At 46.9% G+C, this 15,360-nt stretch overlaps 1 protein-coding gene across 2 annotated transcripts; it reads left to right on the top strand.

Moving 5' to 3' along the window:
- Nucleotides 1-327: 327 nt before the first annotated feature.
- zfyve1 (zinc finger, FYVE domain containing 1) lies at nucleotides 328-9,963 on the top strand. Of its 2 annotated transcripts, none has more exons than XM_048973896.1 (11): nucleotides 328-2,966; nucleotides 3,267-3,786; nucleotides 4,050-4,264; nucleotides 4,367-4,473; nucleotides 4,561-4,669; nucleotides 4,750-4,847; nucleotides 5,650-5,767; nucleotides 6,961-7,131; nucleotides 7,376-7,556; nucleotides 7,640-7,756; nucleotides 8,044-9,963. In XM_048973896.1, exons 1-11 carry the CDS (start codon nucleotides 2,517-2,519, stop codon nucleotides 8,274-8,276), a joined length of 2,319 nt encoding a protein of 772 aa, XP_048829853.1. In that variant the 5' UTR covers nucleotides 328-2,516; the 3' UTR covers nucleotides 8,277-9,963. The 2 variants fall into 2 exon arrangements, with proteins under 2 accessions (XP_048829853.1, XP_048829854.1); XM_048973897.1 differs by having other exon boundaries at nucleotides 331-2,966; nucleotides 3,282-3,786.
- The last annotated feature ends 5,397 nt before the right edge of the window (nucleotides 9,964-15,360 follow it).

Genomic DNA, 15,360 nt, shown 5'->3' with positions numbered 1-15,360 from the left:
TTGTCTGATCTCCCTTTTCAAAACCTTCGGAAACAGGTTTGCCAGGTTAAGCGAACCTTTGACAGGAATAAGATTTTTATCTTCCTTGAAGAGCACTTGCAGTTTCTGTCAAGTATAGGTTCTCAGCATTGGTCTAGATGATATATATATATATATATATATATATATATATATATATATATATATATATATATATATATATATGTGTGTGTGTGTGTGTGTGTGTGTGTGTGTGTTCCATAAATTAATGGTTAAAGCTGACGTGTCCTTATAATTGTATAGTTTAATTATAGTTGCATTGCATTTCTTATGTCATTTCTTTAGTCCATCATTTAGAAAATGAAAAAAATGTTCTTCATTTAATTAAGCAGGAGCAGCATATGACAATTCAATGACTTACTAATGAACAGATGTGACAAACCGATCGCTGCTTTCTAACAGCCCACTCATGGCTGGAACGAAACCTGCCAGATACTGAGTCCCGAGAACCAGATTTAAACGCGTCTGAACCTACGAAAAGTCTGATATTTAGTGCCCCCTACTGGCGAAAAATATATCATCTATACATGAAACAGCCCTCCAAAGAAAACAAATCGGATATATTAGATATTATATATTAGATTATAAGGACAGTTCATTTTACGTTAAGGTAATCTTTTAGAGAGAAGTTTAAGAGGGGAATATAAATGAAAGCACTAACTTGGAAATTGAAACACGCTTCTACGGACAAAATACTTTATTTGCTGAGGAAAAAAGGGCTACCACCTACTGGAAAAAATGATTGCCGTCTAAACATCATTTACTTTTATTATTATTATTTTTTACCAAATTGTGTTTTAAAACATTTAGTCTAATACTGTATTTTTTCACATACATAATGTCTGTGTAAATTCAAAATATGAAGAGGTCTGGGGATATTTTAAAATCATTGTAAGCATCTATGAGATAAAAATGAACTTTTTTTCGGTAAATGTCTAATTTTATAAATATCGCTGTAGAGGAGGTGTACACTGCCGAATTAAGTTAACAAAGTTTATAGTATACGCCATATAAATTGCTAAATCTTTTCAAAATTCAAAACAAAAACACTTGTTTGTACGTTTACGTCAAAATCCAAGATGGCCAATGGGACTTGTAGTCCGCAGCAACTCCAGTAACAAAGAAGGCAAAACACTGTAAAATATTAACAATTAATGACTACATTCTCCCTGTTACTATATACTCCCCATTCAGATGCGTGTCTACGTGTTTTCATTAATATAGTCGTGAAGTAATTATGCTTTCCCTGTGCTTAAATGTTTTCTACATAAAGAAAAGGTAAGCATACACACTGCATTACCCAGAATGCAACAGCATCCACAGCAGTTTGACATTTGACCTGTGACTGAAAATACCCTGATCAGCTGATCTGACCTGGCAACAACATTCTGGGAGGTCTATCAGGGAGGGGAACTCAGCTAACAAAAAACAATGCCTTCACTACACAAAGCAGCACTTTACTGAAAAGCTCGACTTTTTGAAACTCCTAAGACGGGTGATGAAGTTTAACAAGAGCAAGAGAGACGTGTCTCTGTTGTTAACGTGCCGGTAGCTAGCTAGGATTACTGAGTCACTATCCAGTCTTATAGAGCGACTCTGTTTTTGTTGTGGGGTAAACATTGATTTATGTGTTCGTTACAGTATTATTCAGTCCACACCGGTTCCGTCTTTTTAAAACACTAATCTTATAAATTGAGCGTAAACCGCATGATATGCTTGTTTAATCGCACATTAAGGGCAATTCGATCTATTGGAAATGTCATTGGTGTGTTTGTTTTTTCATCGTAGGTAGTCTCGCGTATTGTTTTAGTCTATTGGGGTTGTTTCAGGTATGTTATTTACCTTGCCAACTTAGGAAATTATTGAAGTTTTTAAATGTCAGGTTTACAGAGGTCGCTCCAGAGGCAAGTGAACCAGTCGCGTTCATTGGGAAGGTTTCGTTATTCTGGGTGTTTGTTTTGATGTTGTCTAAGTTTAGTTTTTTAAGAAAAAAGTTTTATTTAAATGTACGACGGCATTAGACATTTAACGTAAGCGGAAATAGCACTCATACCACCTGGTCGATTCATGTCATTCTTTTGTTGTCGGTGCAAGGGCATTATTGGTGTTTGCACTAAATCAAAATATGAGTATGAGCGTTTAACTCCCGTTTGCGTTTCATTGCCAGAATAACTGTTTCAACTTGAAGTTTCGCGAAGGGAAATAATGTTGTATTGTTAAGGGGTCTTGCCAAGTCAGGTGTTTGAATTTTTAAAGCTAGGAGTCAAATTTATTTAAACGGGTGGCATATAAAATCAATACTGTAAAACACTGTAAAAGATCATTGAGCAAAGAATTTGAAATAGCTTTAAAATAAATGTGTATATGTATATTAAGATAGATTGCAATAGTGAAGAATACTTGTAAATATAATTATATTTAACCATTTGGGGTCACGGTCCTTATACTAAGGTGTATCATTTCAATACTGAGCAATAATGAGTGGCCAGGGTTCTGGAGTCGGTGGCAGCCTGGTTTGCCAGGAGAGCTATGCCTGCGGGGGTTCTGAGGAGGCGGCGTTTGAGTGCGATGAGTGCAAGAGCCTGCAGTGTGCCCGCTGCGAGCTGGAGCTCCACCGGCAGGAGCGCCTCAAGAACCACGAGCGCACCCGCGTCGGTCCAGGCCACGTGCCATTCTGCGACTCCTGCAAGGGGGAGGCTGGCGGGCGGCACCGGGCGGCTGTTCGCTGCCAGGGGTGCAAGATCAACCTGTGTCTGGACTGCCAGAAGCGGACGCACAGCGGTGTGAACAAACGCAAGCACCCGCTCGCCTCCTACCCCCCACCCAAAGCGGTGGACGCCAGCGTCAGCGAGGCCGAGGTCCTGAGGGCCCAGCTGCTGGACAAAGTCAGGAGCTTCCTGCTGGTGGATGAGAATGAGGAAATGCAGGTGAGTATGGATTGGGGGTTGTAGAGTTACTGCTTCTCCTTGATTTAATCAGCACACCATTCTCTGGCTGGTAATACAGGCCGACGACGGTCCCTGGAGAACACCTGTCTTTCCCTCTACCAGTCAGTAATGATGAATCTATTTGGGTGGCTAAAAGCCCACCCCCGACAAAGGTTGAACGAGTTCAATAAGTTATCAGTAGCCTTTTGCCGTATTAGGCCACAGAATCTCTGTTCGGCCATGAGTTTATTCGTTTCCTAATTGTTTACGGGCTGTTTTGTTGAATAAATTTATACCAAGCTGGTCCCCGGTCAGGTGAAGGACGAAGACGAGTTTGTGAGAAAGCTGGACTGCCCTCCTGACCAGCTGCTCAAGGTGGTGTCCATCTTCGGGAACACGGGGGAGGGCAAGTCCCACACCTTGAACCACACCTTCTTCCTGGGCCGCGAGGTCTTCAAGACTTCAGCCACCCAAGAGTCCTGCACAGTGGGGGTGTGGGCGGCGTTGGACCCCATCCACAAGGTGGTGGTCATTGACACAGAGGGCCTGCTGGGGGCGGGGTCCCACCAGGGCCAGCGCACACGCCTCCTCCTGAAGGTGCTGGCCATCTCCGACATCGTCATCTACCGCACCCATGCTGACCGGCTGCACGACGATCTCTTCAAGTTCCTGGGAGACGCTTCTGACGCATACCTGAAGCACTTCACCAAAGAGCTGAAGGCCACAACGACACGATGCGGCCTCGACGTCCCTCTGTCTACGCTGGGCCCTGCTGTCATCATCTTCCACGAGACTGTCCACACCAAGCTCCTGGGCTCAGGTCAGCAGAGTCTCCTCACTTGCTCTGCAGAAACGATTCCAGCTTCGTCCTGCTTTAACTGATTAATTAATAATGGCCCTTTGGTGTCTCTTTGGGGCTTTGATTTATGAATATTGTATTTTTCTGCCAGATGTACAGAGACATGATTGTTTACTAATGAGTGTGTATGTTGCGGCTTTGAAAGCTGAACTCGGCGTACTATTGGTTCGTGTATCTGGCACCCATACATGCCCCTCCCCTTTGTCCCCCTTACCCTTGAATAGATAAGCCAGGGGAGACGGCAGAGAGGCTCCTGCAGGAGCGCTTCCGGAAGCTGGGCCGCTTCCCCGAGGCTTTCAGCTCCGTGCGGTACTGCGGCACTCGCACCTTCAACCCGCCCACTGACTTCAGCGGCCTGCTGCACAGCCTGGAGCAGCAGCTGGACAACAGCACCACGCGGTCCCCCCGCTCACCTCTGGTCGTGTTTAAGGCCCTGCAGGTTTGTGATGGGCCACCGCCCACCTCGTCCTCACTGGCTTTCTGGATGTGGTACCATAACCCAGCTTCCCGGGGGGGCTTCCCCCCCCCCCACTCTCCGCAGGCCCTGAGCGAGCGCTTTAGCGGCGAGATCCCGGACGAGCACCAGGCCCACAGCTCCTTCTTCCCAGATGAGTACTTCACCTGCTCCAGCCTGTGTCTCAGCTGCGGGTGGGTGTGACCTCTGGGTGGGGAGGGCTGGGAGCCATAGTGTAGGCGTTTGATGGATCAAACCTGTCTCGCCCGTCTGTGCTCCAGGTCTGGCTGCCGAAATAGTATGAACCACCTGAGGGAGGGCATAAGCCACGAGGCCAAGCACCGCTGTCGCTACTCGGTGCACTACGACAACCGCGTCTACACCTGCAAGGTAGCCCCCCCTCCCCCCATTATATCCCAAGCCTGTCCCACGCGTCGATCCAGCCTCACCGCACTCCCCCCTGTCTGCAGGCGTGTTATGAGGGGGGCATGGAGGTTATTGTGGTGCCCAAGACATCTGCATCCTCAGACTCGCCTTGGCTCGGCCTGGCCCGATACGCATGGTCAGGGTAAGGACTTCATTGGAGCTGCTGAAGTTAAACACATGGGCTTGTAACCTGAAGGTTGTTGGTTCAAATCACAGCTATATAAATGTTTGAATATCACTTCAGGTCAGCAACTAGACACCAAGGTGGCAACTTGGCAGTAAGCAGTAATGCACCAATGTTGAACTTTTCACCCCATCACTGATAATCTCTATACAGTAGGTTCGTCAAATGTTACTAAAATGTAGTGAAGTGTGGGCAGCGGAGGTGGATGGGGTTTGCCAATGCGGGTGCCAGTGGGCTGGTTCTTTGAAACCTATTCTTAGTGGTGAACGAACTGATGGAATCCCTGGAAAATGGTTGACAGTCCAGTGTAGTCATCTGCGTTATTTAGTGGTTGTGTCTTTGGCTCAGCTAACTTAGTCTAAATATCTAACTAAAGTCTAAATATCAGTCAGCAATATTGACCTAGATCGACGCAGCAGACAAATTCTGATGTCTTGATTTTTAACTAAGTGTCCGTCGATACCAATATGTTCAACCGATATTGCATGCATCTCTAATGGGAAGTACTAGTCAAGGTACAGATTAATACAGATGACTTATGGCTGGTTATAAGCCGATGGGCGTTTCATGTTTGCTTATGTATTTCAGATGTACAGAGCGTTACCCAAAGCTTTAGCTGTATTTTTTTATATTTCACCCTTACCAGTTAATGCCTTGGTTATTTAACGCTACTGCCCACCTTGGCCACGCCCCCCTCCAGAAGCCATTCCAGTCGGCTAAACCAGGTCTCATCCGTCTCTCTCTCTGGGTGTGTCTTTAGGTATGTGATTGAGTGTCCGAACTGCTGCGTCATCTACCGCAGCCGCCAGTACTGGTATGGGAACCAGGACCCCGTGGACACTGTGGTCCGCACCGAGATCCGCCATGTGTGGCCTGGGGTAAGAGAACCCCGCCCCCCAGTATTCTAGATTATGTTTCTGTTTAATATTCAGTCAGAAACTGCACCTACATTGGCTGGCTGGGCTTGTGAAGGGTTAGTGTCATCTGGTAGGGGGGCCTTGGTGCCTTGTCCCCTGTGCCAGTGGGGGAGGGCAGGTTTAACCTTCATGTTTTTCAAGCTCACGCTTGTCTCTGAAGTCACATTGACTGAGTGGGGGGGGGGGTGCAGAATGGGAGCCATTTTGGGTGGTGGGGGTGGGTAGGAAGGAAGTGCTGTGTCACCACAGTGCAGATACAGGGGACTGCTTGCCGTCAACGAGCGTCTGTTTGCCGCTTATCTGATCGCATATCAGATAGATAGGTAACCTTTATTAGTCTCTGAGCAGAAATGATGGGTTATGGATTATGGTGGTTATGCTGATGATATACAAGATGGCAAACCAGAGTGCTGTACACCTGTACAATGCATGGAGGGGTAAAAAGTAACACGATCAGTAAAACAAGCTGAGTGTGTTGAGAACAAATCAATAATACTGAAGTGGCAGAAGCTGTAAAATCTGTCTGCTCGTATTTACTAAGGGCAGCACGGCGGCTCAGTGGAGAACACTGATGGTTCACGCGTCCAAGATTGGGGGTTGAATTCTGCTTTTGGCTGTCTGCCTCTGACTGTTTCGTTTGTTTGTTTGTTTTGTTTGTTTGTTGCGCCCTGTGCTGCCTGAGATGGGCTCCAGGCACCTCTGTGACCCTGACCAGTAAAAGCCATTGATGGAAGGGTGCATTTGTTTTTCGTGAACAAATTTTTGATTCATTTTTAAATTACGCAAGGAAGAAAACACAAGAAGTAGGGAACAAACAGACAAGACTTCCCCAGAACCCCAACCACCGACTCTTACGGCAGACCCTCAGAAATGAACTGATAGATTATAGTAATTAATTAATTGGTAAATAATTAAATATTATATAGATGTACACATACGCATATATATAATATATAATAGCACTATATCTGCCTGTCTTGTGTGTTGGGTTTGGGGTTATGACGCCATACCTGGCTGGTCATCTTGACCCGTTTTCTGGGCTTGGACACCATAGTCTCCTGAAACATCCAGTCATGTGATTAGACATCGGATCAGCCCTCTGATGACGCGATTAAGAGCCCAGCAAAGGCTGACGCACCTTCCCACCTTCGCAGTCTGACGGCTTCCTGAAGGACAACAGCAACGCGGCCCAGCGCCTCCTGGACGGGGTGAACTTCATGGCGCAGTCCGTGTCCGAGCTGAGCGTGAAGCCTGCCAAGGCTGTCACCTCCTGGCTCACCGACCAGATTGCACCAGCCTACTGGAAGCCAAACTCCCTGATCCTGGTGAGCAGAGGATTTTTTTTTTCCTGTCCATGGCTTGTTTACAGCCCCTGTCCTAAAGTCCCTGGGTCTGCCGCACGACAATATATTTTTAATTGCATGCTTTATAAGGCACCTAAAGCATCGCCAAACTTTTATGTCCTTAACTGCTGCGCCCCCTGTTGCTCCGTTGAGGTATTGCGGAAGGGTGGGCCGGTGAGGTGGGCAGTCAGTGATTCCCCATTCCCATTCTGCTTGTGTACGACAGACTTGCCACAAATGTAGCAGCGTCTTCCAGGAGAACGACACTAAGCACCACTGCCGCGCCTGCGGCGAAGGCTTCTGCGGCGATTGCTCCTCCAAGAGCCGGCCAGTTCCCGAGCGCGGCTGGGGCCTGGCACCTGTCCGCGTCTGCGATGCCTGCTTTGAGCAGCGGGGCGTGCGGCCGGGTAACACCCCCTCAAGTCTTTTCATAATTTTTTTCTTAAACTTTTGTCTGCTTACGGTCATATTTGGCTGCAATCTCGCGCAGAGCTGCTGGATTTGGACCTGGAAGAAGAGGAGGGCGGGACGGTGATAGCTAGGAAGGTGGGCGAGGCAGTGCAGAGCACGCTGGGAGCTGTGGTCACCGCCATCGACATCCCTCTGGGTGTGTAGTGATGCGTACCACCTTTCTCTGTTTAGCTAGTACAGAGGATACTTACCTGCTAGCTGTTTATTTTTATTATCTAACAATGCATCCTGCAGTTGCATCTCACAAATGTAATATTACAGGTTCATTTTGCTGCCCCCTGGTGGTAATTTGAAGATATTCATTGGTTTTTTTTAAAATTTGCATGAAGTTTGCAAAAGCAGTGAGGTGTTTGTAGATATTTTAGAGTCCCGCAGCATAGAGATGACCCTGTGATGTCACATTCATAATTTATCCCACCCCAGGCCTGGTGAAGGACGCTGCCCGGCCTGCGTACTGGGTCCCTGACCAGGACATCCTGTGCTGTCACTACTGCCAGCGCGAGTTCAGCACCAAGCTGTCCAAACACCACTGCCGGGCGTGTGGCCAGGGCGTGTGCGATGACTGCTCACCCCAACGTCGCCCTGTGCCCTCGCGGGGCTGGGACCACCCTGTCCGGGTCTGTACTAACTGTAGTCAGAACCCTGGGGACCTTTAGCAGGGCTGCCTTCTGGTCTCCAAGTCCCCCGTCAGCCCCCATAGCTGGGATGCCTCCACCCGTCGAGGGGCAGCCGTGTTCCCAGGACACAGAATCTCTTTTTCTTTTTTTTTTGTTTTTGTTATGCACTCTGTAGTGCGAGAGGCACTCTGTTCTCCACACGTCTCCCACGGCACGGGGAATCGGAGTAGAGTACAAAGTGAAACCTCAAAGGTCTCCATTTCCACCTCAGGCACCCCAGACCTTAACTCACACGCTTCCCTTTTTTTATCAACGTTTCTATCCCAGAAGGAGTACTTTGTAAACGCGAACACCGAGGGCGTGGATCTGGATGGCTCTACACATGGGCGTCCCCTCTTCCGGGGTCAGCGTCTGCCAGGCAAAGCATAAAGCCGTTCCTTCACAGGAATAGGAGGATGTGACGAGGTCACCCAGCTCATGCAGCCTCCGTGGAGGTTACATTTACCGTGACCCAAATGTTTACCTGAGTTGACTTAACCATAGGCGCACAAGTACTAGATCGGGTCAAAATACTTTGATTCACAGCGTCCAGAGAGCGCATCCACCAAATGCAGGAGCAGTAATTAGTCTTAATGCTGGATCTTCTTGTTAGAGTTTGGTGCTTTTGTTCACACAATCACTTCAAATCAGATAGATCTGTTCCAACACTTTTACCAGGGTCTTCCTGAAATGTAAGGTGTGAATCTGTGAGGTGACCAGGTGGATGTTCCACAAAGCAGGAATTCTCAGTTGACTGGGTTAACTTGAGCTGTAAGTCACGATTGTCCAATAGGAATCCTCCGTACCTAAACTCGATCGTGACTTCTTGCTTAAGATAACCCAGCTAACTGAGAAATCCCGCTGCGTGGAACTCCTCCCGGATGTCTAATGGTTTTGTGGCTTTTATTAAGGCTGAAGGAACTAACCTTATTTTCTGAGAGGTGGGGGTCAGGTTCTTTTTCGATTTCCCATCAAGCCTCGTCAGTCTGGGCATACTGGGAGTGTCCAGCCTATCTTCGCATGCGGAGGTAAACAGTCTCAGTCGCCGGTGCAGCTGTTGCGCCTGTTACTTGACTGCGATGGGGTTGTCAGGGAATTGGGGTCCTCTTGGGCCTGGGGGTAGTTGCATTTCTTCTCCCACGTTCTTCGCTGTGTGTTCCTTCCGTGACCTCCAGAGGAATGTGCCTGCATGTGTCCAGGTGGGTGGATGTTTACGTGAGCTTTTAGATTCATTCCATCATCATGGGTGTTGCCGTTTTTTAAGCTCTGATCACAGTGTTCGCTTATCAGGTTCAATGCATTTTAGGGACAGGTAGGTAGGCCATGCCCACTTCAAACCCACTTCCATATTTCTGTGTTATAGTTGGTTTTTAGGGAAGAGGTGTGGTGGAACTGTAGGATTATCCTGAAAGAAGTGCGGTTTGTTTTTTTGGTTGAGGGGAGATGGTCTGACGCGTGCGACCTGTGAAAAGTCAGGACGGGCCCTGGGACTGCTGGTGGTGGTTCATGATTAGTCACCTCGCTTGTGTTCATGTGCCCCAATCAGCATGCATCCTGTTCGATCACCTTCCGCTGGGTGATCTTGTCAGACCCTGACTGTTACGAACAAGGGGCCGAGCTGTGGAGCATCGAACATCGAGTTTTATGTGTCATGTATGCTAATATATTAAAACTTTTAAACATTTAATGTGTCGGTGTGTCCTTTGATGAATTTAATAATTTTATGTTCTCTGTAATACAAATTTGGATTGATGCACTGAAGTCTAGACAGGACTCTTTCACAAACACTACATCCGCTAGGGGTCGTCACTTTTGCACCTCGGTCATTGTAATCCCAGAGAGTCATAGGTGGAGTACAGTACCTGGGCTTGAATAGTTAGCTTGGTTGGATGGCAAATGAAAACTGCTTTAACCATGTGCAGTTTTTGACTTCCTCCTTAATTTCACTTGGCTTTTTGAGGTCTTTTCTTTTTGGAATTAATCATATTTAAAAAAAAAAAAAAAAAGATGGAACGTCCCTGGTAATGCCGGAGTTGGAGGCTCAGTGCTTGGGCTGGCTGCGGAGTTGGAAGTCAGCCAACGCTCCCAAGTTCATGTTGCAGTATTTTTCTACACTCGCAGTAGGTTACATAATTCTGTCGGTTATTCTTTGCATGAAAGCTTGTTACTATCTTGACTAGTGAGGTTTTCTTTTTGGAAATCCTATCAAAATGCTTTATTTTTTTCCAGAAGACAAATTTAAGATTTTTTTCCCCTGTTCCGTTTATGGTGGCAAAACCAGGGGCATGTGAAAAGGCTCAGTCTTGCCCAGAGGGCAAGTCCCAGCTGTGAGTTTCTTTCGCCTTAACAAACTTGTCTGTGGGGGGGTGGGGGGGGACCCTTTCATAATCAGCGTATGCGATTCAACTCTGCTTCCGTCTCTGCAGACACTTAGCAACCAAAGAAATATCTAACAGCTTGGAACTGCTGTCGAAGACAGATTAATGAAGATGAATAAAAACACTGGTTAAGGTGGTGTGTGATTCATGATGGCCACAAGCCGCCCTTCCAGCTCATGTAGACTCTGAGAACCTGTGGCCGTCCAGTTCCTGCTCTGCTCCAATAACTGCCGCTCCAGCCCCCAGGGACCTGACCTGCAGTTCTGCTCCAGAAGCTTCTATCGTATTCCCCAGTAATTCATCCCCCCCTCCTCCTGTAGGGTGCTGAGATAATGAAGCACAAGCACTCTGACTTTCCCTCCCTTTCCTGTTATTGGGCCCTAGAGCGTTGAAATAATGGCTGATTTAGTCAACGTGCTGCACAAGAGCATTTAGACTAAATTCTCCTTCAGCGTGCGGTCTCCACTCCTCTGGGTCTATAGGGTCCAAGCAGCTGCAAGACCAGCCTCTAAATAGCTGCCTGTTATCTCAAAGATGGCCTCGAAGTTATGGGTGGACCTTACTAACCATACCCCTCTGAGACCACACCCCTGTAGATAAGGTCCACCTAGAGGCAGTCTCCAAATGTATGTTAGTGTCCATTATGCTCGCACTGCAAGTGCCTTCCATTTTATAAATATTGTAAATTGATATGATGAGCACCGATTTAATTGTTAAAATTGTCTTTGTAATGATATGCAAAACTATGGTAGATTGAGAACATGATACATCCATTACACAGCTTATATACTCATGAGATAATGAATGGAAAAAATTGTAACAAGTTTAAGGGCCAATGATGTGACAGTGAAGTTAAGGATGGAGATGGAGGGGGCCAGTTTTAACATGGTTGCCGGTGGAACACTCTTTTGCAGTTGCTGTTGTGGAGGCAGACTGGAAATGCTAGGGGGCGCTGTGACTCTGCTGGCATGAGCTACATACAAGTCTCTGCCTCGGATAGTTCCGGCCCCCATATGAACTATCCGCAGATGGCCGCCAAACACAGAAGCTCGGACAGCTAGGGGCAAGATGTCTGTTGCCTCAGGTCAAAGACTCAAGGAAATAAATGTGGCAGTTCAGTGCCTTTGATCTGCTGCAGTTCATGACCACTTACAAAAGTGGAAAGTATGAGCCGCACATTTTTCACCATTTTTCACCGTCCTGAAGCTGCACTGTAAGAATTATGAAGATTGGAAACTGCCATTGGCCTGCTACCTAGGAGGGTGAGGCCAGTGAGGATATAGACCGAGGCAGGCACAGGAAGGTTTGGGCTTTTTCAGATCATTCCAGAATTCAAGATAGACATCTTTGGGCCGATGGATGTGACGCTACCTTGAGAACTACCATCAGTACACCAGGGAAGGTAGAATGACTCACTGAAACCCTGTCATCTGGCACATTGACCTCAAGGCAGCCAATGCACTGACTTATACTGCCCCCCTGAGAGGATGCAGGCTTCTGCCACTAGAGGGCACCACCTTTCACGGTGCAGGATTACACTAAGGCCGTCTAGTAACGCAGATGATGGGGATGGCCACATTGTTTTGCAAAGTGCTCTTAATGATGAAAGGAATTGCTCCTTCTTATGGTGTATAAGCCTGATAATTTAAACATAATTGCATGCTTTTTTATAGATTTGTGCATTGGCCATAGAGACCATCAACGGTTTGAAGTCTCAAATCCTCTTTTCAGGGCCATAAAGTAAAATTCTGACCTCACTGGTCAAGAGACATAACCAGTTTAGTAGTGCGAGGGCTGAAATAATTTTAAGCAAAAAAACAACAGCCCTTCTTTAGTGGTGCACTCCAAAACTTTGGTGTGGCTCAGGGGTCAGAGGTGTGGGCATTGGCCACTTGACGTCTTCCGGCTTTTTGGCCAGGGCAGGGGTTTGGAAAAATGTGGCACCAGACAGTGCGGCCATGCAGCTCTCCCATGTGCACAGGGCAGCCTGACCAGCCTACAGCCCCTGAGCAATGTGGGGCGACCAGCATCATCCTGTGGTCTCTCAGAAAGGCCGGCTATCAGGAGACCTCAAGGATGCGTGCACACGAAGGAGAGAATCTACTAAATAACCATACTGAAATGAGATTTTCCCAAAAGCAGAGCTCGTGGGCAGAACGGGGAGGGAAAACTTGTTTAGTCAGTGTTCCTGAAAACCCGAGAGAGATAAAAAATACCCATGTCTTTTATAACAGAGGGACGGATCCAAACGGCAGGACTGAGCTCAGAGGTGACAGTTGTCCGCCGTCTTTGTGCCGTGACTCTTTAACTACAGGACAGCGATTAGCTAATTTCCTGTCAAACTGTATGCAGGTTTTCACCTCTGCCTGTCTCAGCTTGGGAATTACAGCCTGCTGGTATGGAATTATTTCTATAAAGTTTAGTTTAAAGGATTTCTGGGGCTTGAAGCCTATATGCTACCATGTTCCACTGATTCTAAGGGGGGGGGTAGCGTACAAATCCATTTTGTCCCAGAGTCTTTGGAACAGGTTTGGGATGGAATTGTTTTTACACGATAGCAAAACTGAGAATGAAAGTGACAAGCGGATCTTCTCTGCTCACACTGATTGTTGTGACTGCTTGGGTCATTTCAGCTTATTGTGGTCCTACTCTGTCAAAGCGATCAACGAGAAGCTGGTGAGTATGATGGAGAAAGATCTGCCGATTTTCTGAAACCACTTGACCCATATAGGGTTGCAGGGGGTCTGGACCCTGTCCTGGAGGCTACAGGCAGAAGACGGGGAACAACCCAGGATGGGCGACCAACCCATTGCAGAACACGCACACACATGGAACGCTGACAGAGACTTGATCCCTGGTGGCGGAGGTGTGAGGCAACAGTGCTAACCACCATGCCACCCTCAAATGGAGATGTGGATACTATATGTCTAAAATTGGAGACAGTAATGCAGTTAATAGGGGAGTGACAACTCTAGTGAAGGTAAAGGTACAGTATATGGACCAAAGTATTGGGACACCTGGCCATTACATGTACAGGAACTTCTATGACATTCCATTCTAAACCCATAGGCATCAATATGGAGTTGCTCCCCTCTTTGCAGTTATAATAGCTGCCACTCTTCTGGGAAGGCTTTCCACAAGATTTTGGAGTGTGTCTGTCGGAATGCCCATTTGCCTGTTCACCCAGAAAAGCATTTGTGAGGTCATGCACTGATGTTGGATGTAAACTTCTGGCTCGCAATCTCTGTTCTAGTTCACCCCAAAGGTGTTCGATGGGGTTGAGGTCAGGGGTCTGTGCTGGCCAGTCAAGTTCTTCCACACCAAACTCACCCAACCATGTCTTTATGGATCATGCTTTGCGCATCAGGCACAGTTATGCTGGACCAGACAAGGGCCTTCCCCAACCATTTCCCACAAAGTTGGAAGCGTAAAATTCTCTTGATATGCTAAGCAGAGTCCCTTTCACTGGAACTAAGGGGCCTAGCCTAATCCTTGAAAAACAACCCAATACCATTATCCCTCCTCTACCAAACTTTACAGTTGGCACAATGCAGTCAGACAGGTAATGTTCTCCTGGCATCTGCCAAACCCCAAACTCATCCATCTGACTATCAGGAAGAGAAGCGCGGTTCGTCACTCCACAGAATACTGCTCCAGAGTCCATAAGGCTCATCCACCATAAGCATCCCATTCCATGAAGCTCCCGGCTGGGTTTAATGCCAGGGGACGTTTGAAACTGTGTGGTTACTGAGTGAACAGAGTGTTGATGACTTTCATGCTCCCTGTGCCTCACCGCACTGTTACTTTACATGGTCTGTCACTTCGTGGCTGAGTTCCTGTCGTTCCTCAGTGCTTTCACTTTGCAGTGATACCACTTACAGTTAACCGTGGGATATCTAGCAGGGAAGAAATTTCACAAGCTGACATACTGCAAAGGTCCTATGACAGTGCAACGCGCAAATACACTAAGCTCTTCAGAATCACCCATTCTTTTACACATATTTGTAAACTTAACTGCATGGTTAGGTGCTTGATTTTCTACACCTGTAGCAATGGGTCTGAATGAAACGCTTCAATTCAATGATTAAGAGTTGTGTCTAAATACATTCGTCCATATTGTAGTTCTCTCCCTCACTTGCGGCACACCTCCCACACGGGGTCCCCAGTGGTGAAACTAAGATTGTGATGGATGAACTAGACACAATGGCAGATATTGTCTTGAAGACCTGCGGGATGGAAAATACGAGTGTGATGTACTGACGCTTGGATGGACTTTGCTCTCAAAACCGTGCATGAAGGGCAGCTGGTGGTCTGTGGATGTCACACGTAGGGAAGTTATCTTCACGATCTAGCAGTAAGCCTATAAAATACCTGACACGTTTAAAAATAAGCTGCTCGTCAGAACCCAGACAAAATATCTAAATTTAGCATTTCACTGCAAGCCTGGTTTAAGAAATAGAGAGGAAATGTAGTTATACATATCTCAGACACATGTATGAACCTGTCTGAAATCTGTGCATGCATCATGGAAAGTCTTAATTTTCCATCTCGCCCATCAAGTTGCAGTAGGCCTCTGTGGTCAATCAAAAACTGTTAGTGTTATCAGATTCAACCGTGTTTGTTTTAGTGAAAGGTGCTACATACCACAGGCAAGCGAGAGAAGTTTCGAATGACTTATTTGAGATTTATTCTGTACGGATTTGTGA

The sequence above is a fragment of the Brienomyrus brachyistius genome, chromosome 14, assembly GCF_023856365.1.
Source record: "Brienomyrus brachyistius isolate T26 chromosome 14, BBRACH_0.4, whole genome shotgun sequence".
NCBI lineage: Eukaryota > Metazoa > Chordata > Actinopteri > Osteoglossiformes > Mormyridae > Brienomyrus > Brienomyrus brachyistius.
Note: the sequence above shows the minus strand (reverse complement) of the source record. Positions and strands in the feature narration are given on the sequence as shown.